The 19,914-nt window shown below is 41.7% G+C and overlaps 2 protein-coding genes across 5 annotated transcripts; one reads left to right on the top strand and one right to left on the bottom strand.

Annotated features, from left to right (window-relative positions):
* Nucleotides 1–5,523: 5,523 nt before the first annotated feature.
* prpf38a (pre-mRNA processing factor 38A) lies at nt 5,524–10,147 on the bottom strand. The gene is made up of 10 exons (XM_064331849.1): nt 9,988–10,147; nt 9,498–9,657; nt 9,204–9,325; nt 8,580–8,665; nt 8,340–8,450; nt 8,152–8,258; nt 8,030–8,056; nt 7,643–7,734; nt 7,376–7,424; nt 5,524–5,748 (listed from the first exon to the last, which is right to left on the bottom strand). Exons 1-10 carry the CDS (start codon nt 10,115–10,117, stop codon nt 5,706–5,708), a joined length of 927 nt encoding a protein of 308 aa, XP_064187919.1. The 5' UTR covers nt 10,118–10,147; the 3' UTR covers nt 5,524–5,705.
* A 77-nt stretch (nt 10,148–10,224) lies between these two features.
* orc1 (origin recognition complex, subunit 1) lies at nt 10,225–19,859 on the top strand. 4 transcript variants are annotated; one of them, XM_064331846.1, is made up of 19 exons: nt 10,225–10,495; nt 11,103–11,204; nt 11,391–11,518; nt 11,650–11,816; nt 11,908–12,280; nt 12,498–12,741; nt 13,342–13,461; nt 13,891–13,956; nt 14,516–14,605; nt 15,257–15,491; nt 15,620–15,726; nt 16,049–16,150; nt 16,510–16,681; nt 17,031–17,138; nt 17,324–17,473; nt 17,994–18,113; nt 18,278–18,444; nt 18,560–18,647; nt 18,844–19,859. In XM_064331846.1, exons 2-19 carry the CDS (start codon nt 11,107–11,109, stop codon nt 19,036–19,038), a joined length of 2,730 nt encoding a protein of 909 aa, XP_064187916.1. In that variant the 5' UTR covers nt 10,225–10,495; nt 11,103–11,106; the 3' UTR covers nt 19,039–19,859. The 4 variants fall into 4 exon arrangements, with proteins under 4 accessions (XP_064187916.1, XP_064187914.1, XP_064187917.1 ...); XM_064331844.1 differs by having other exon boundaries at nt 10,225–10,479; nt 11,094–11,204; XM_064331843.1 differs by having other exon boundaries at nt 10,226–10,754; nt 11,094–11,204.
* The last annotated feature ends 55 nt before the right edge of the window (nt 19,860–19,914 follow it).

Raw genomic sequence — 19,914 nt, forward strand, 5'->3', positions numbered from 1 at the left:
TCAAAACGGTAATAAATGACTTATGTCTTTTTCTGAAATTTAAGGTAATGGGCACAGTTGATTTCACTGACCCTGAGGAAGGGGTCAGTTGATCCTTTGATTTCATACCGTGGAAGTCAAAATATGCCTTTCACATTTGCGATTGAATTAAATGAGCATCATCAAAAGTTAATAGACAGTATCAAGTTGATAATGTTGTTCCTGCTTGAGCAAGCGGCCAATTAGCAATTGTGTTAAAGACGAAATGGCCAAGCATCTGTATCTGGCGCCCTCCAGAGAAGTAGGCGTATCAAAAGCATTTTTATGTGCATATTGAAACCATATACGTCTCAGAACCGATGTAATTGCAAGGAACCTCTACATTTATTTCAAATAAATGCTATTTAGACATACAAACCTTCTGCTACCAATAACTTCAGTTCATTGAAGGCAGTGCCATACTCATGTGAGCGAAACGTAGAAGTCCCGGTATCATGTACAGGTGCTTTCCGGCCTTAGTTTCCTGCCCACTTCAAGCACTGGTTGTTAGATTTATACCTTGTGATGCAAATGTTGTATGATACATACTGTAATAAAATGTATGATTGTTGTATCATAACTAAATCCTCCTATTCGTGATTTAATAGAAAATAACATTCATGACCATTCCCTGAAATAATTATGTTCTATGTATAATATTTGGGCAGCAATGTAGTATAATGGATAAGGAACTGGTTTTGTAACCTAAAGGTCACAGTCGATTCCCGGGTAGGCACAGCCATTGCACCCTTGAGCAAGGTACTTAGCTTGCATTGCGTCTGTATCTATCCAGCTGAATAAATGGATGCAATGTAAATGCTATGTAAAAAGTTGTGTACATTGCTCTGGATAAGAGCGTCTGCTGAATGTATGTAATAATGTATTTTAATTGTTTAATAACTTAGTGATTCTTGGTATGTAGCACGCACTATTCAACAAACTTGATCATATTCATTTGTATTTACATACTGCAGCACCCTAGTGTTGCTGCATCATTTATTACATGTGCTGTCTGAGCCCAGTGGCCATAATATAATGACACTGTTGAGGAACCAACCGGGCATTTTGTTTTGTCTTGTGGAAAGAGGTGCACCCTACAGATCTTATTGTTTTGGCATGATCAGACCATGATTAACCTCTTATGACTCTCTATCCACCCCTTCTATCCTTACCTAGCATTCCAAAATCACAGAGTGTGGCTGTTGCCATGTTGAACAGATGGATCATGTTCAATTAAGTGTAAATGGAACTAAGCTGTGTCAGCAAAATAATATTGTAATATTTACTTTTTTCTATCAAACATCAGGACAGGTAAGCTTGCACCTGAAGAACAAATATAGATAGAAATCAAATAGAGTAAACAGCCAATCACTGCTCTTGTTTCAGTATCAATGTTAATGGAAAAAAATTATAAGATTCACTTTTGCATTTTAATAAAAATGAATATATGTGTCCTCGCCCCTGTAATTTTCAACATGCTCCTTGCTGCTGTCTCCCAACACTCCCACAGCTCCCTCAGCCACACAGATGGCATTCAACTGGATTTTAATCTCAGATGGCTCCAAGCCAAAACAAAGACCAAAATCCAGCAGATCTTTGAGCTCCAGTACACCTATGACTGTGCTTTCCTTGCCACACCCCTGAAACCACGCAGCATGCCCTCAAGTACGGTCGTCACAGCTTACCAGTCTGTTGGCCTACAAGTTAATATCCAAAAAACTAGAGTAATCACGCAACTCTACTCCTCCACCCCGCAGCCTTCTACATAAATGATTCTCCTGTTAAAGTCATCCAGCACTTCACATACTTTGGTGCTCTGCTCTCTTCAAGCTGCTCACCTGACCTTGGGATTCACGCGCGATTAGGCAAAGCCTCTTCTGCCTTTGGCTGCCTTCATACCAGTCTTTGACAATAAACATCTCCAAACCAGCACCAAGGTCTCTGTTTACACCGGCGTGTTCCTCTCCACTCTCCCCTATGGTTCTGATGGACGGACCCCATATAGGCATAGGCACCATATTCGGCTCCTTGAGTCCTTCCATATCCACTGCCTCCAGCGCATCATGGAGTTGTCATGGGAGGACCGTGTCCCCCACTGTGACATCCTCCACACTGCCAACTCCCGCTGCATCAAGCCCACCTTACCTCTGCTGGCTTGGCCATGTAGTCAGGATACTTGAGCACTGCCTCCTGCATCATATCCTCTACGGCCAGTTCAGTAGCACAAAGCGATCTTCTGGCAGACAAAAGAAGTGCTTCAGAGATTACAGCAAAGATCTACTGAAGCAGTGCAAAATGAAACCCACTGAACAAGAAACCACAGCTCTCAACAGGCCCACCTGGTAGGGGTGAAAGGAGATGCCAATAATATTGTATTTGAATCTGTATTAGTTCAACCAACAAAATTATTTGTATTTATATTAAAACCGGAAGTTGGCGTGGTGTAAAACAGAAGTGGGAAGACATTAACATAGAGTTTAAAGTAATTTCTTCTGTCATTTCTCCCTCCCTTCTCCTGGGAGTATGCTTGTACATAGCCTACGCACCATTGCTCTCCTCCAATCAATTCCACAGAAAACGCACGGCTTTGGTGGTTCACTGGGACCGCTCGCACACATATCAGCTGTATTTTAGAAAGTTATGTTGTAGCTATTATATTCAGTGTATTAAAAGTCTCAGTTTCAGTGAAAACCCGAAAATATGTTGGTGGTATGTTCGTGGAGTTCTAAGCCTCTCATTTCCATAACTGCAGCAATTACTCATCCCCAGCCTAAAGGCTTTATCAACTTCATCGCAATATTAGTGAATACATTTTGTGGGATTATATGTGCAAAATTATTTTCGAAAGCGCTTTATTGGGAAATTTGTGTCAAAGCACTGGTCATTGAATTGTTCACACCTGGGGGTGGGTTGTGAAGAAGATGGCAGATAGCCTGTATTGCTTTACTGAGTCAAAAAAAAAATTATAATTTAAAACACGCAGTTTTTTAAACATGTTGGAGTAATTTTAATTTTAAAGTCCCCAAAACCCCATGGTGTCACTCTGGCCAATCTAGTGTTAAGGCAAACTGTCACTCACTGTCTCTCTGCAGGTGTGTGTGTGTGTGCGTGTGTGTGTCTAATTAAGAAGCTTGGTTCTGAAATCTGAGCAAATGTTATCAAAGAGGTGGGAAGAAAAGATCTGAATCCAAATATTGGCCAAATTCGGGAAGAGAAAACCTTCAGAGAGAACACATTATTAGAGTATTTGTATCCGGCACCATCCTTACCACCTGGCAAGCTGTTGTCTCCAGAGCCAGCCAGCAGACCCTCAACATCGTCATGGAGGAGAGCGAAGCACCAAACAACACCAATGCACTGCTGGAACTGATCCTCCATCCTCTCAGTTCCAGTGTCCAATTTGCAGCAGAGTTTGCAGCAGTTTGCAGTGGCCTCCACAGCCACAAGAAATGGCACCAGCGCCAACAGACAGCACTGACTTGGAAAAAGTATATTTGAAAGAGAAACAGAAAAAAGTCGAACCCTCTCACCATTACGATAGAGATCCCACAATCCAGCCCTCCACTTTGTTTTGGCGCTTTGTTCTGGAACACCTTGTGCAAATCATGAGAAGAAGAAAGATTTTTTCAAGAGTGGATATTAACCAAGCGTGAAATAGTATGAAAAAAGAGGGTTGGTTGAATGAATGTCTTACATAGAGGTTCACTGTTTGTTGCCGTTTCACCTGTTTTTTTAAAGTTTGCATAATTAGCTGAATGCAGTTTTGACTGACATGCACGTTTTTCTGGTAGCCTAACACAGACATTGCAGTATTTCTCAGATGAAGTGACCAAAACTTATTTCACAAGGGAAACTTGGTTTCGCTTCTTTAAATGGCTATAAATGCTGATTTTAACGGCGTAAACCATTTAGATCACGGCAGAAAGACAGGCGCCAGATAGCCAGCAGCTCCAGCCAGATTGTGATAAAACTCAGCTGTCAGTACAGCCAAAATGAATTTACTGCAACCACGTGACCAGGAATCCCTTCTAGTTCTATACAGTCTATGGTTAGTATACAGTTGTGGACAAGAAGCCCCGAGAAACCGTGAGTCTCTGTAATTCTTGGTAGTGAAATCCAATCAAATTCGCTACCATATACATCATTTATAGCTAATCAAATAACCTAGCTCGCACTGAAAGAAAATTAAATTTAGCTACATTTTTATTTATTATGCACCAGATCAGTCACTTTCATCTGTATCACCTGTCACAGCTATATTTTTTAAGGCCACTAGATGGAGCCATTTCTTTTAATATGCCAAAAAATGAAATAAAGAAACAATGTTACCTATCATAGTTTTCATTGTTTCACAATACTGTGCAGTGCCAGCACATAATATGATGCCAACTATCATAGTGTTGATGTTACTTTATGCTACTGTACATTAAATGCTTGGTAACGTTTGCTGAAATGTAGAGGCCCTTGTGGGAATTCGGTCCTTTGTAGTTAAATTTTGTAGTTCCAAAGTTTAAGTCAATAACAGTTTATTAACAAAGCCAAAACAGTCTCATTTACAGCATGAAACAAACCAGGTAAAAGCTGGACATTTACAATTATAATAGTGTTATTCAGGCACCTGCTTTGTACCCATATTCCAGAACACAATGCACCAATAAGGTGTCAGCTAACCAAATGTCCAATTTTGCCTTTATGTACATGTCTGACCCTATTTGTGCTTCCACATCTATGGCAAGTCTATCCCAAATCAACATTCTTGATTACTTCATTACATTTGTGTCTGGCCACCCATTTTCTTCTGGTAGACCATCAACCACCCATTATTTTTAGATAAGCCATTAAATTCATCTGAGCACAAGCCATATTTTTTAATCAAACATGGAAAACTACTTGAAATTTCCTCTGATCCCAATTCATATGTAGTTATAGAAGGTCCAAGCTTAGTCATCCAGATGCACACAATGAAAGCACACTTGAATTGTTAATTTATTTCAGATGGATAGCCGAATGAATCTTAGAACTGTATGAAATACTTGAGTGTAGGTCCATCCATTGTCTAATCTGCTTATTCCAGTTCGGGGGGTGGGGGTTAGCACACATCAACTTTCAGGACAAATGCTCATAAAACAGGATCACTGTAGAGCCCTGAGTACATCAACGGCGAATCAGTTTGACTTTCAGAAACTCGCAAAAAGACACACTCCTCTGAAGAATGCAAATAATGACAAATCCTGGCCTTGAATAAACAAATTTGGAGTGTTTTGTTGCCGATTAAATCAATCATGAATTGATAAATAACACCCATAAATTAACTAAGAATATTCTCTCGCATCAATGGTCCCAGGTTAATTCGCTAACACAGACTGGAATCAAACCACATCCAATGGTATCATACTTAAATAGAATTCAGAATTATGCAGACTGGCATATAAATGTAAAATTCTATTGGTGGGAAATAAGACTGCAAAGTTCTAAATAGGAATAGTAAAAGAGACTTGAAAATCCTTCTTCCAAAACATCCAATTTAATTACATATGCACACAGATCTAAAAATGACAAATAAAAAGTTTCCAAAAAAAAGCTACTTGAACATCCTGCATATGTCCTTTAAGAGATATGCAGAGTCTGAGTAATCTGTAGAATAAAGGTAAAGTCCCTTAGATCTTGATAAAAATGTTTTACAAAAATTATTCATTTCCTCTTCGGCTCTTCTTGTGACTCTTCTTTGATCTGAAGACATAAAAAGATGATTAATGGTCAGAAGGCAACATTATATACATATATTTATAATGAGCTCCATAACGTTTGGGACAAATGACTCCATGTTCAATTGCTTCTTTAGTGCAGTTATAAGAGAACTTTCAGTATCTAGGCTTGATTTTTGGCTTTTGATTTGCCCTTGGGGTCTGTTATGGGTGTTTGTCAGCATATGAATCAGAGTTGTGCCAATGACAGTCAAGCAAGCCATTATGAGGCTGAGAAATACAAAAAATACAATCAGACATAGGCCAAACCTTAGGCTTACCATAATCAACTGTTTGGAACATCATAAATGAGAAAGAGCGCACCAGTGAGCTCAGTAATGGCAAAGGGCCTGGCAGGTTAAGGAACATCTCTACAGTTGATGACCAAAGAATTATCACTATAAAGAAGAAAAGCCCCCAAACACCTTTCCTATTCCTTCTGCTGCTGCTGCGAGCAGTTACGTCATCAATGAAGACAAGTGGGCCAGTATACGTAGCAGCCACACATGCTCAAACCAGAACACCCCCACCACCTTCACACAAGGGGGGATGCTTTTGATCTTGGGCAGTTCCTTTTGGCCTCTTACACTATGCTCTTGCCATCACACTGACACAAGTGAATTGTGGTCTCATCTTTTTTCCAGAACTCTGCAGGCTCTTTTAGGTACTTATTAGCAAACTGTAACCAGGAAATCCTGTTTTTACAGCTAACTAGTGATTTGCATCTTGCAGTGCCTCTGTAGTTCTGCAAATGGTAAAATGGTAAATGGACTGCATTTATATAGCACTTTTATCCGAAGCGCTTTACAATTGATGCCTCTCATTCAGCAGAGCAGTTAGGGGTTAGGTGTCTTGCTCAGAGACACTTCGACATGCCCAGGGTGGGGATTGAACCGGCAACCCTCCGACTGCCAGACAATCGCTCTTGCCTCCTGAGCTATGTCACCCTGCACATCCACACCTGCGTCCTGAGGAGTGTTTCTGATCTGTCAGACCAGTGTTTTCAGTATTATGGTCTTCCTTAGCCTACCAGGTCCATCGCGACTACTCAAGTCATCAGGGGTCTCTTAATGATGTTCCAAAGGTTTAGCCTGACTTTTTTTCTTTTCTTTTTTTAACAAATTTCTCAGCCTCATAATAGCTTCTTTGACTTTCTTTAGCACAACTCTGGTCCTCATATTGACAAATGCCAATATAACCAACTCCAAAGGCAATCAAACCAAATGGTGAAGCCATCTGTAAAAACATTATGGCGCCCTGAAATGTACAAGAAATAAGGCTATATATAAGAAATGATGTTATTTCAACATGGTGAATACAAAATGTATTAAAATACCCTTCAATAAAAGCGGGAAATCAGCACTTTAAACACATGTGCACTGATTGCAAATCTAAAATTGAAGAGTACAGAGCCAAATCAAGGAGAGAAAAAAAGTCTTTGTGCCAAAAAATTATGGAGTTTACTGTATTTCTCTGAGGTGTGTATGTGTGTGTGTGTGTGTGTATATATATATATATATATACACACAAACACACAGGTGAATGAATTTAATTGTCTTTTCAATATTCCAAATAAGTTTAGGACTCCCCCTCCCAGCTCCAGTGATACTAACCTTTCTGGGGACTTGGAATGACTGCGATGCCGGTGGCTTCTGTGGTGACCTGGAGTGAAATACATCTCTTAATCAGACACAGGGCTAAAGCTGTCAATACAATCGACTGAAAGTTATTCGATATAATTAGGGCAAATATAATTAATCAAACAATGTAAAAAGCCATTTTAGATATTTTTCAGAATGCCTCACTTGAAATTTTAATAATTCAGAACTGTAATCGCTTTCCCGGCGTGAAATATGTCACAAAACTTGTTGCTGTGATACCTGGGGACTTGGAGCGGTGGCGCCTATCTCTGGACCTGCTGCGGTGCCTGCGGGGGCTCTTGCTGCGGTGGCGTTCCCGTCTTGGGGAGGGACTAGATCAACAACAGAAAAGTTTCAAGTCCTTTTTCTTCACTTCTAAATTTCCACAGGAGCCTCAATGAAAGTATTACAATCATCCCGGTTCAATTTACTCAATTGCTTCTATATTTCATTTATTTTCAATGAATAATGTAGAGAGGATAGCTCTTTAATTTTCCAGTGTCATTTATTTGTATTCAGATGAACCAAGTGTTGTTCCGTTTGGAATCCAAGCTGACCTGGACATTTTAATGTTAAATTTCATTTCTCCAACAAAAAATGAAAATAAAAAGACAAGGAAATACTAACCTGCGTCTTTTTGGTGACCTGCTCCTCCTAGAATTAATCATAAAAAGTAAGTTTTGAGTACTTTTCTAAAAACTCCAACAATAATGTCATTTCATGCTTGTAAATATTTGCTTCATTTGTACCTCCTTGGTGAACGACTGCGTCTGTAGCGTGGTGAGGGGGAGCGGCGCGGCCGGTCATTGTCACGGTAACCCCGTCGGTGTGGCTCTGGAGATGGTCCTCTCTCTGGCTGCAAACACCAACAGGGAGGGTTAGGCCCAACAGTTATACTACTTTGCTCAGAAGCACTGAAAGGTCAAGATGTTCCTACCTTCTCCTCTTCTTCATCCTCGTCTTCACTGGTTTCAACCTCATCCAAGTCTTCTTCCAGAGCACTTATACGAGAGTCCAGAAGCTCTGCCTCTTCTAAGACCTGCCTTTTCTACAGTGAGAAATGAGCACAAACACATACAAGCCTTGACTTGTCAGCTCTATTGCCCAGTACAATATAATTCATTTTTTTTAAATAGTAACTTTTTAATTAAGTAAAAAAGATGTTTTTCAGGCCTACCTGTAACCTGGGCAGGATAACATCACATACTCTCTCTGCATGTAGCAACTCATCTATGAACTCATCCACATGCATGAGTTCAAATTCTGTAAACCAAGAATAAAGCCAATGATAAGGCCATTATGCATGGGATTCTTCCTCTCTTAAGAAAATAAAGCTCAAGACCTTTTCAAAACCTAATGAACACTTCAAGACCAGCCCTAATTTGTCGCAGTTATGAATGTAAATTTAAGTACGCTAAAAAGAATTACCAAAACAAACCTGTATATGTAAACACTGTCAATAAGGTATATATGCTCAAAACATATTTAAAAAATAATTCTGACACTTTATATTATTTTCTAGCAAGGCAATCATTCAGACAAAAAGTTTTTTTAACAAAGCAATGGTTAAACGGCAATTAACAGTAACATGGGAAATGACCATCAAGTGGTGATCCTGCTTTTCGCCATAACCCACCCAAGAGCACTGTCAGCAAACACTGTACAGTCAGCAATCATTCTGCATATATGGGCTATGAAAATGTGAAAATCTGCAATTTAATTAAAAAAAGCAAGACAAACAAACAAGACACTTAAGAGAAGCAGTTTAGTCATCCATGTGACCTAGATGCACAGAACTCACCTCCATTTCTGTTCTGGCTTTTGATTTTTCTGTAATCATTGTAAAGTGGCTCAAGGTATTTGTAGCAGTCCACTGAAGAGCCAGTCAGTCTCATGTACGTGGCTCCAAGCAGACGGACATACCTGAAACGACAACAGCTACTAGTGGAGCATTCGGAACACATCTTCACAATGCCAGAGGTGGGTATATCTGACTACATTTTACACAGTTCTAGGATTTCGTACAAGATCAACAACTAAATGAAGATTAACGTTACATGTTACCCCAGTCCCATGCTCCCAGCCTAGCACCTACTTGAAATCCTCGTTTTTAATGAACTCCACGATGATATCCTTTTCAGGCTGGATCTGTAGCATCTTCAGAGTCAGGCAAAGGAACGGCGTGGGTTTGATATTCCCTCCATAAACTCCACCAACATACTTCAATTCCATTGCTTTGTCCACAACCAGCTCAGCTTTACGGTACATACAGAAAAAGAGCAAGGGCATATAACCGCACTACAAAACTATGAACGTTAGCAACCAAAAAAACAATATCAATTCAGCAACCAACGGAATTTCAGTAGTTAGCCGTTAGCTAACGATTCTGTACTGTTTATAATCATTGGCTAACTAACTCATCAACGTTATAACAATCCGTGATTCTGTTGTGCTCCTACCTGGACATTTTTGAGATACTGAAAAAAGATCAACGCTATACACAACTGGCTGACTTAACGTTAGTTGGCGTGCATTCTTACTCATGCTACCAGGTCGTATTTTAGATTTACGTTCATTGAACTTACCCGTCAGTCCGAAACACTCTTCTTTCCAGTATTTTGACTCGTATATGCGTGTTCGTATAATTTTCTCAACTAAATACTGTGGGTTTGTCCCGTGTATGCTATTAGCATCCTTCACAGTTCGGTTCGCCATTTTCCCAGCCAAATGTATAGATAATTTCCGGTACAGGATTATACTTCCTGTGTTCGCGAGGCGTAAACTGGGCGTAAACTACTAGGGTCGAGGGGCGTAACCTGAGCCTAGGGTGACACCCAGCAAGCCGCCTTTGGTCGTGGTCAGGAGTTACTTGATCAGTTCAGAAATATATATATGTAGTTTTTTTGGAGCCAAATGTGTATAGATTCACCGTTGGATGTCTGGACATTTTTTTGAGAAAACAATAACCATTTTTTGGCACAGTGACACCTTCCCAGATTGTTATGTACAGTCAGCGACCCTCCCCCTACCTACGTCATCAGCGCGCGAAAACTTCAGCGTGAATCGTCACAGAACGAGTAACTAGAAAGTGTACTATTGCCTCTGTATTGCTGAAGTAAAATTAAGATAAACCTATATGTCGTACTTACACATATAAGTCGACGTATGGTTGTAGTCATCTGATACATATCTTAACAGTTTAATTTTAAAGTGCTAAAATAGTTTTAATTCATTTTACTGTCTAGTTTTATTGTTCTTGCTGCTAACACTAGGGCTCTCTGCATTTTGCTGCTACCTAACTTGAGCAAAATAACTGGCTTGCTACTAGTTACCCGTGGTTCTGTTAGATACTGTAAGTATCTCGTTTCCACTTTTGCTGTCTGATTTTGGTATATGATGATTAGGTAACTTCTGTCAGTAGGAGTGTGTTGAGAAATGGGATCTACTGAGTATGATTTAATCATTTTAACGTTGTATCGATAACAAGCCATTCTCGACATTGGAAAGACAGTGGTACGCGACAGCCTTGTTTGTCGTAGGGTTCCATCAGATTACAGCTAGCTGCTTTTCATTTTAGATAGTGTGTGTATACTAAATTCCAGTAACGTATGCAAATGTAACCTCAATATTGATTGCATTAGCAAGATCACCAATGTACGGTTGTACGTTAACAGCCTTTTTACTTTCCTAGGAGTGCAACCATCATGAGGCAATACTTCACGAGACTGAAAATGAGACGGATTTACGGCTGGGTAGGAAAACCCGAGGTGGTCGACAGAAAATTGCGCATGAATTGCTATGAGTATGTACTTTGTTATTTTTGCGCGTAGTCTAAGCTGTTCTAAATGTGAATTTATTATGGTCAGTATACCAATGATGCCAACCCTCGATCACTGGGTAGCCGTCATTATCATTTTATTCTACTTCTGCTTTTTTAAGTTTTTTTACAATTATATTTGATCACAGACATATTAATTTTTTTGTCTAGTGCTCTCAGCATAAGGATGGATGGCAAGTCTGAAGCCAGTCTGATTAAAACTGGTCAGTACATCCTGATTGAAGGGGAGGATGATGAAAACCCTTATGTGGCAAAGGTCCTCAAGTTCTTTGGTGTTGGTAAGGAGCTATGTGTAGCATTTGTGCACAGATTCATGCATATGCTAATGCATCTCAGTGAATGTTCTGATTGTAGCCTGTGTATAGGCCCAGACTTGTGCCCTTGGTAATTGGCTTGCTGTGATACGCAGAATCGGGCAAGAGGGCCACAGTGCAGTGGTTTGTACGTTTCTGTGAGGTGCCCCCCAGGAAGAGGAAGTGTCTTGGCAGGAAGCCCCACCCCCAGGAGATCTTCCTCTACCAAGATTCCTCTTGTGACAATGAGATCGATGCAGAGACCATTATAGGCGCAGTGCAGGTGATAGCATACAAATTCGTGTTGCTCTACCATGACTGCTTCTATGGTGCTATTGCAAGGCATTTGACTTAAAAGTTTTGTTTTGAACCAGGTGAAGCACTTGCCTGAGGACGCTGACTTCCCTGAGACGGAGAGCAGGGACACGCTCTATGTCAAAATGTGCTGGAACTCGAAAACTTTCACGGTCGTGGACAGCAAACAGCTTCAGCAGCACGCTGTGGCACCCAAGCCCCCCGCCCCGGCACCGCTGCCTCGTGCTCTGCCCACCCCTGACCTGGCTGTGCTGAAGCGGGCTGCGCACAGGCCGCACAGTCGCGTCTCCATGAGCACGGGCAAGGTGGGCTCCGGCGAGGCGGAGTCGGGCCACTCCACCTCAAAACTCTCAGCTGCCCAGGACCTCAGCAGCGTGCGCCAACGCCGCTGCTCCTCCACCACGGGAGTGCGCAAGAAGCTGGAACTTAATAGTGAGGGCATCTTTTGGTTTCTCGTTCATGCTGGAGTAGATTTAAACATATTTAGATTAAAAGTCAGTTGCATTAATCTTACAGCTGTAGTGTGATTACATCTCATTTTTGAAGTGTTCTTTACATAATATAACTTCAGATTTCAAAAAACTGAGGCTGAGAAAAAAAAAAAAGTCCCTTTCCCTTGAATCCTTACTGACCATACAATCTATTCCAGGCCCAGTGAAGAAACTAACCAGGGAGGAAGTGATTGAAGAATTACTGCAAGATGAGATCAAGACCCAGAAGAAGCTGGCCAGCAAGCATTCCTGTTCCCTGCCTCAAATGGTGTTAAATGTGAAACTCTCCCCATTGAAGTGTTCATCTGAATCCCTTGTGGGTGTCAGGATAACCCCGCTGAAGACCCATCAGAGTTTACCCAGCTTCTCTGAACTCCCACTGCAGTGCCAGGACTCTGCTGGGTGAGCTTTGGCACAGTACATGCTACGCAGCACATTTCATGAACGTCATATTAAAATAATGATGTAATAATAATGGATTTGCGTTTGTACAATTCCCTCTACATTCTTATAGTGCTTTACAGTGAAGGGGAGTAAATTATCCTCAGCCCTCCTAATGAAGTATGACTATATTCATTTTGGTGCATGGCCCGGGCTATGTTTCTGATTACATTACAGTACACAATTTCTCCTCCCTGGGGAAACATGAATCTGTGTTTTAGATGTACCTCGCACTTACAGATTAGACTTGTACTAGTCATTTACTTTGCATGTGCTTGGTACATCCAAACAAATGTTTTTCTCTGCTTTTAATTTTCAAGGACTTCCAATGGACATTGAAAATAATGATAGTTGAGTCAACTATCAACATCACCCCTATGTGCCCAGGTTCATTTTCAGTCATATGGGCAAAAATGTAAAATGGCCGGCTGAAAATGTTTAAGGTTCTTTGTAGGCTTGTTACATTTCGCCTGTGTTAAACACTCAGGTGCACAACGGCATGATGCAGTGAAACTGCATGGCCCAAAACATAAGAGATAAGATTCCCCCGGCTTGTTTTAGGGACTGGCTTGGTGTCTCCCCCCTGGAGGATGAGGCTGAGACAGGGGTCAAACAAAGGTCATCAAAAACCCCTTTGCAGAAACAGGAAACCCCCAGAAGGAGTAGTTTGAGGGTGCAGAAGTGAGTGCCCTACGCACCCCTCTGTGGCTCATGGGTTTTAGATGAGCATTATCACTGGTGATGGGGTGGCTGGGCTTCCATGGTGGGATTTTTTGTGGCATAGCTATTTTTCCTCTCACCATTTTTATAATGCGTTACAAACCTCTCGCAAAGCACTCTGGTTTTGTCACTTGGTGTTTTTCGAGGTGATAATTTTCCTAGTAAGTAGTGCTGCTCACTTCAGTATTGTGTCCTGCTGTTATTGGCATGCTGTGCAGATGGCACTAATGATGTCGATGATCCCCATATGAAAAAGGTATCATTGAAGTCCTTGTCAGTTTGTAGCTTTTTTGATTGTTAAGAAAAATGACCAGATACTTACAGTAATCTCAAAATGAAATTTATTTGCTGACAGTCCTCCGCATAACCTTGTGCCTTGTCTTCATACAGAGCTAGAACTCCATCCAGCAGGAAAGACTCCTCTTCCACCATTAGGGAGCCTGCTCTGGGGGTTCTGTGAGTTTCTCCTGAAACTAGTAAATCTGTGCCGTGCTATGACATGGGGCACGGCTGCGCGATATATTGGATCACAGTATTTTAAAGAGTAATAAAAATGACAGCCTCTATGGGCATGTAGGCAATCTTTCATCTTTAAAAAATATTATTGTTATTATTATTTTTCTTAATCATACCGAATGCACTAGTAAACAACCAAACATCAGAGGCCATGTGAAATGCTTCTGGGATAAAAAGATCATCACTATCTACTGGGTGTTGATGAGACGAGCAATCAGCAGCAAGGTCCTACAGCTTCTATGTGATTTGTTTTTTCATTCACGGAAGCTGCAGGGCCTTTCTGCTGAATGGCTGTCTTCCTGGATGCATGGCCTCTGACGTTTGGTTATTTACTACTGTAACAGGTGTGATTGGAGATAAAAAAGATTAAATATTGCATATATGCTCGATGGTGACGGTTATTTTTAGTATGCTTAAATAAACAAGATTTGATGTATTGCTCCAGCCTAGTATGGGGCTCAGTGGCATGTCCTCCATGATATGCTTGTGTGTTCCGCAGGCCAGAGGAGCATGTCGAGCAGACAGCCATGACACCACGTTCAAAAAGGAAGTCTGCTCAGCTGGTCTCTGGACGGATCAGAAAACAGTTGTAAGTGTAGTCTCTTATCCTCATCCTTGTTGGCTGCCATAATATATCAAGCACAGAGGTCAGCCCATACAAGCTTTTTTAGAGCCAGTGGCAGTGTTCCTGGTGGCTTTCACCAAAGCATTTGTATGCTTATGCTAGCATCGGAGGTTGCTGGCAAACAAGTTTTTGTAAAAAAATTTTGCTGGCTTTATTTCTCACCATAAATGTATTTAACAAAGTATACATATTTTTCTGAGCCCAGGGTGATATAACCTTCATGTAACTTTGCCTTGTGGTATTGGTGTTGCCTTTTGCGATCCATTTTGATTTTAGATTGTCCAAAATGACATGTATATATCATACTTAACCTTTTCAGGAAAAAAGCAGTCCTGCTTTGAAAGCGATTACTTGATAACTGAATTACACAGATATTTAGCATTAAATCCGTGATGACGTGTGAATATGTTCAGTAAAATGTGTTTAATTTTAACTGCTACACTATTTTTGTAATTATTGTATGCACAAAATATTTTGACTGAAACATTACTAATGCTTAAAATGGTCAACCTCCATTGAGGACAGAGACTGAAAAATAATACAGATTGATAAAGGATGAGAAACACTTGTTCCTTGATTGTGCACATTTTCTAAAGCTGAATTTTTGCTTTTTAGGAAGCTGCTAAGCTCAAGTCAGCCCCTGAGCTTGGACAGTGATGACAGCGATGACGCCTTTGTGCCACCTAAGATGGACGTGCAGAGTAGCAGCGAGGATGAGGCCAACGATGGGGAAGTGGGGAGCGAGGATGAGCTTCTGGTCGTGAAGAGGAAAGGGTGGTCCCGCACCCCAAGTTCCACTCAGAAAGCTCGCGCCTCAACCAGGACTCCGTCCAAGACGCCCAGTAAAAAGGTGACGCCGCCTTCGGGCTTCTTTTGCCCCTCTGCCCGCTGAGGTTGGTGTGGGCAGTGTGGCAGTGCAAGGAACTGCGGAACGAAGCGTAAGGGTGAATTATTCATTGTCGTCGCTCCCTTTCACAGGCTGCTCCTGGTACTCCTCGGACCCCCCGTCATGCAACTCCCAGCATTCCCAGCAGGGCCCTGCCAGCCCGGAAGCCAGGAAATGTGCTGGAAGAAGCAAGAGCGAGGTGAAGAAAAAATCTTGAGTTTCTATTGATGTAATATTGTGAGTATTGGAGTCATAAAAGGTTTCCAATGCACAGTTGGCAAAAATGCACAAATGAACAAATGGATATATCAGCAAGCCTGTTCTTTCCTCTGGCTCTCCAATGCAATTGTCGTTTGCCTCCTTTTTCAAATTTAAGTTTACCTTATGTAATGTGAAGATAATTACTAAAAATAAGTTGAGTTGAGTGTAATGAATTTGTCTGTGACCTTGGAAGGATAGGATTTTTAAAAAAAAATTGTTTTGAGTAACTTTGTGTTTTCTGATGTGCTCTGGTCACCCAGACTTCACGTGTCCTCAGTGCCTGAGTCTCTGCCGTGTCGCGAGCAGGAGTTCGAGGACATTTACAGCTTTGTGGAGAGTAAGATCAACGATGGCACTGGAGGGTAGGACAGCAAGTTTGTTAACTCTGATGAAGACTACAGTAATAAGTGCTGCTGGCTTTGTTAAAGTTGTGGCGCTGAGGAGTGTCTCGTGGCTTTGCCTGTTGAGCGCTGTCCCCATGTTATTTGCAAACCGCGACGTTGCCGTGCGACCTTGGTCGCATGTCTCTTGACTTTTATCTCGCTTGCCACTCTTCCTGTCTCTCTATACTGTTCTGTCCACTGAAAAAGCTAGAAGAATTTTTTAATAAAAAAAGATTACGGCGCTGTTTGTCAGACATTTTATTATTTATTTTGCTGTTACTAAAACGTCATAAGATTGACGTTGGCTATGCTAACCAGTGGGTAACTGTCTGTGGCAGGTGCATGTACATATCGGGGGTCCCAGGCACTGGGAAGACGGCCACAGTGCTTGAAGTGATTCGCTGCCTGCAGCACGCAGCTGACCAGGACGAGATCCCCTCCTTCCGCTTCATCGAGATCAATGGCATGAAGATGACTGACCCACACCAAGCCTACGTCCAGATACTGCAGGTAACATTGCTTGCGGTTTTCATTTTCTTTATACATATGAAAAAAAAAAAATTACTCCTAGTATGTCAAAGCTTTTACAGTTTACAAATTTTCTTCAAATTTGTCATTTACATCCTTGTTTTTCCAAATGTTTTCTTAACTACCATTAACAAACCAAAATTAAAGGCAATGGAACACAACTCATGATAAAAGCTGCTAATAGTTGCAGCGTAGTGACTGAAAAATTGTGAAAACAAGATTTTTGTTTGGGTTTTGGGTTTTCTTTTTCTGTGTTTGTGGCTTTATGAAATGTCTCCTGGTTAATGGTTCTTGTGAATGACCCATTTTTACCCAATTGCTGTGTCACCAGAAACTGACTGACCAGAAAGCCACTGCTGACCATGCCGCCTCCCTGCTGGAGAAACGCTTCAGTAACCCCGCCCCCAGGAAGGAGGCTACAGTGCTACTTGTAGATGAGGTAAGACCATGTGAGCAGGAACCTTCTCACAAAGGACGGATAACATTCTCAACAGAACCAGCGTGACTAATATCAGGATGATGTTTTATTTTGCTTTTTGCTATTTTAGTTTTAGCATGTGTTGTTTTGTCTCTTGTTGCAAAATTATTGTGTGATATGACAGGTGTGGTTGCTTCTTTTCTCAGCTGGACCTGTTATGGACCAGGAAGCAGAATGTCATGTACAACCTATTTGACTGGCCAACGCGACGCCATGCACGCCTGGTGGTCTTGGCAATCGCCAACACCATGGACCTGCCAGAGAGAATCATGATAAACCGTGTGGCCAGTCGGCTGGTATGGCACCTCAGACATGAAAATTTTATTTTTCAAGTGGTTAGTTAGGCTGATATAGCAATTCTGGTTGTATTGCTATATTTGCTTCACATTTGTGTTACTTTTAGCCAAAACGGTGTGGAAAAAGCACACCATATATAATACCAGTAATGCACATAACGGTTGATGACATCTCTGCTGACTGAACTGTGAGTGTGACTTGGTCTTGCCTGTAATAGGTTTCTTCTTCCTGCTGAAAAAGAATTGTGATTGATTTCCTTTCCTTTAGAATTTGGTGTACTGATGTCTAGTCCTTGCGTAATGTAATCATAACGACTTCTCCCAGACACAAATATATAAATCCCAGCTATGTTGTTCTTAAACAGAGAATCACCCTGCATCCATAGAGATGAAAACAAATGACATGAATTTGTGATCGCGGAGGCACTGTACGCCAGTCTTACTGTGAAGATGCAGAGCAGGCAGGCCCTGTGCGAGCTTGTGAACCCCTGACCTTGTTTATGTCTTTCTGTGTGTGCAGGGCCTGACTCGGATGTCCTTCCAGCCATACAGCTTCAGGCAGCTACAGCAAATCATCACGTCAAGACTGAACAAGGTCAAAGCCTTCGAGGAAGATGCCCTTCAGCTTGTCTCCAGAAAGGTAAGCGTATCATATTTATTTCCTTGCACCTTTTAACAAAATCAGTTGAGTCTGCAGTAGCGCGGACTTCATCTTTCTATGAATGAGGATCACTGATATTGGACTATGTACAGCCAAGTTTTTTCTATTCAAGATGAACATGCGTGTTTGTTTTTCTTGTCAAGGTGGCAGCACTCTCAGGTGATGCTCGGAGGTGTCTGGACATTTGCCGGCGTGCTACAGAAATCTGCGAGCACTCTAGCCAGCCCTCAGACACAGGACTGGTGGGAATGAGCCATGTAATGGAGGCCTTGGAAGAGATGTTCTCCTCCTCCTATATTACCGCTATACGGTTAGTCTAGCTTATTTCTGTACTCTGTTTATTCTCCGGCAATCGGCTTGCAGAAACTGTCTTTGGTCTCGCTGGTGTGCCAGCCGTGACCTGATGACTTCTGTGCCCGCTGCAGGTGTGCCTCGCTTCAGGAGCAGCTCTTTCTGCGCTCCATCATCGCGGAGTTTCGAAGATTAGGTTTGGAGGAGGCCACCTTTCAACAGGTACGACGCCAAGGGTCTAACCCTATGCTTTGGTTTGGATCGAAATGGCTATAAATAGGTAGTTCTGTGTACTCCTCCAGTGTTTCACCCGCTGTTTCTTTCTCTTCATGGAATCTGTTCATTTCCGTCTCCAAACTGAGATATTCCCTCACGATTCCATGTGTTGCTCTTGCTGTGTCTGATTGTTCCTGCCCAGGTGTTTGTGCAGCACCAGGCTCTGTGTCGTGTGGAGGGGATGCAGCCCATCAGCGTGTCTGAGGGCCTGGCTATCTGCCAGCGTCTGGGAGCCTGTCGCCTCCTGCTGCTGGAGCCCAGCCGCCTGGACCTGCTGCTGCGCGTGCGGCTCAACGTCAGTCAAGACGACGTGCTCTACGCCCTCAAGGAGGACTGAGAGCAGAGGGGCCTGTGGGAGGGCTGTGTGTGTGTGTGTGTGTGTGTGTGTGTGTTTAAGTCTGCCCCGGGGAGCCTGTGCCCATGCAGCACTTGAGTATGCCTGCCTGGTGGGTATGCAGGGACTAGCGATTTTCTGATCAGCACTGCATGGAAGCTGTGCAGTCTTCTGTAACAGTGAACCCTGCAGAACGGACATAACCACGGATTATAGAGTTCACAGGCCGTGTATATGTAGATCTATGAGAGGCAGGCTCATTTGTACTGTACAGTTATGTACCAGGTTTTTCCTTTACACTAGTGGGGAAAGGCTAAACATTCTCTACTGAAAGAAATGTTTGGCTTCCCTGGGAAAATTATATTGCATTGACTTTACTATCTGTAATACCACTGAAGGTTTACAGCAAGGCCACCGAAAATGACATCACTCTTGAGTGTTTGAGCTTTTAGCTGTATGTTTAATTTTCCATTCTAGTTTTGGACATCTCATATTATGAAATTAAGGCAATGCTGAGTTGGAGTGAAGTGGAAGGACTATTCTGGCCTTCCATTATGAAATATTTAAGGTGAATACTGAAACAAGAATTTTTTTTTTTTTATAGGATGAGAAAAATTTAATGTCAATCATGTATTGCTGGAAGTTAGGCTTCCAAATTGATGTAAAAGGTTGTTTTCCATTGAAGCCAGGCTACAGTTCATTAGAATTAACTTTTTAAAATTTTGTTCGACCATGGATATTTTTATACTCTCCTTTTTGTACGTTTTAATTTTGATGTTATTTTATTTGAGTACTTAATAAAAAAATAGATTCTTACCGTAAAATCTTTTTTATTATTTGGCAGGGGACGTTCTAAGGAGGAAAAATAGGTAAATTATT

This window comes from Anguilla rostrata, chromosome 4 (assembly GCF_018555375.3).
Source record: "Anguilla rostrata isolate EN2019 chromosome 4, ASM1855537v3, whole genome shotgun sequence".
Lineage (NCBI taxonomy): Eukaryota > Metazoa > Chordata > Actinopteri > Anguilliformes > Anguillidae > Anguilla > Anguilla rostrata.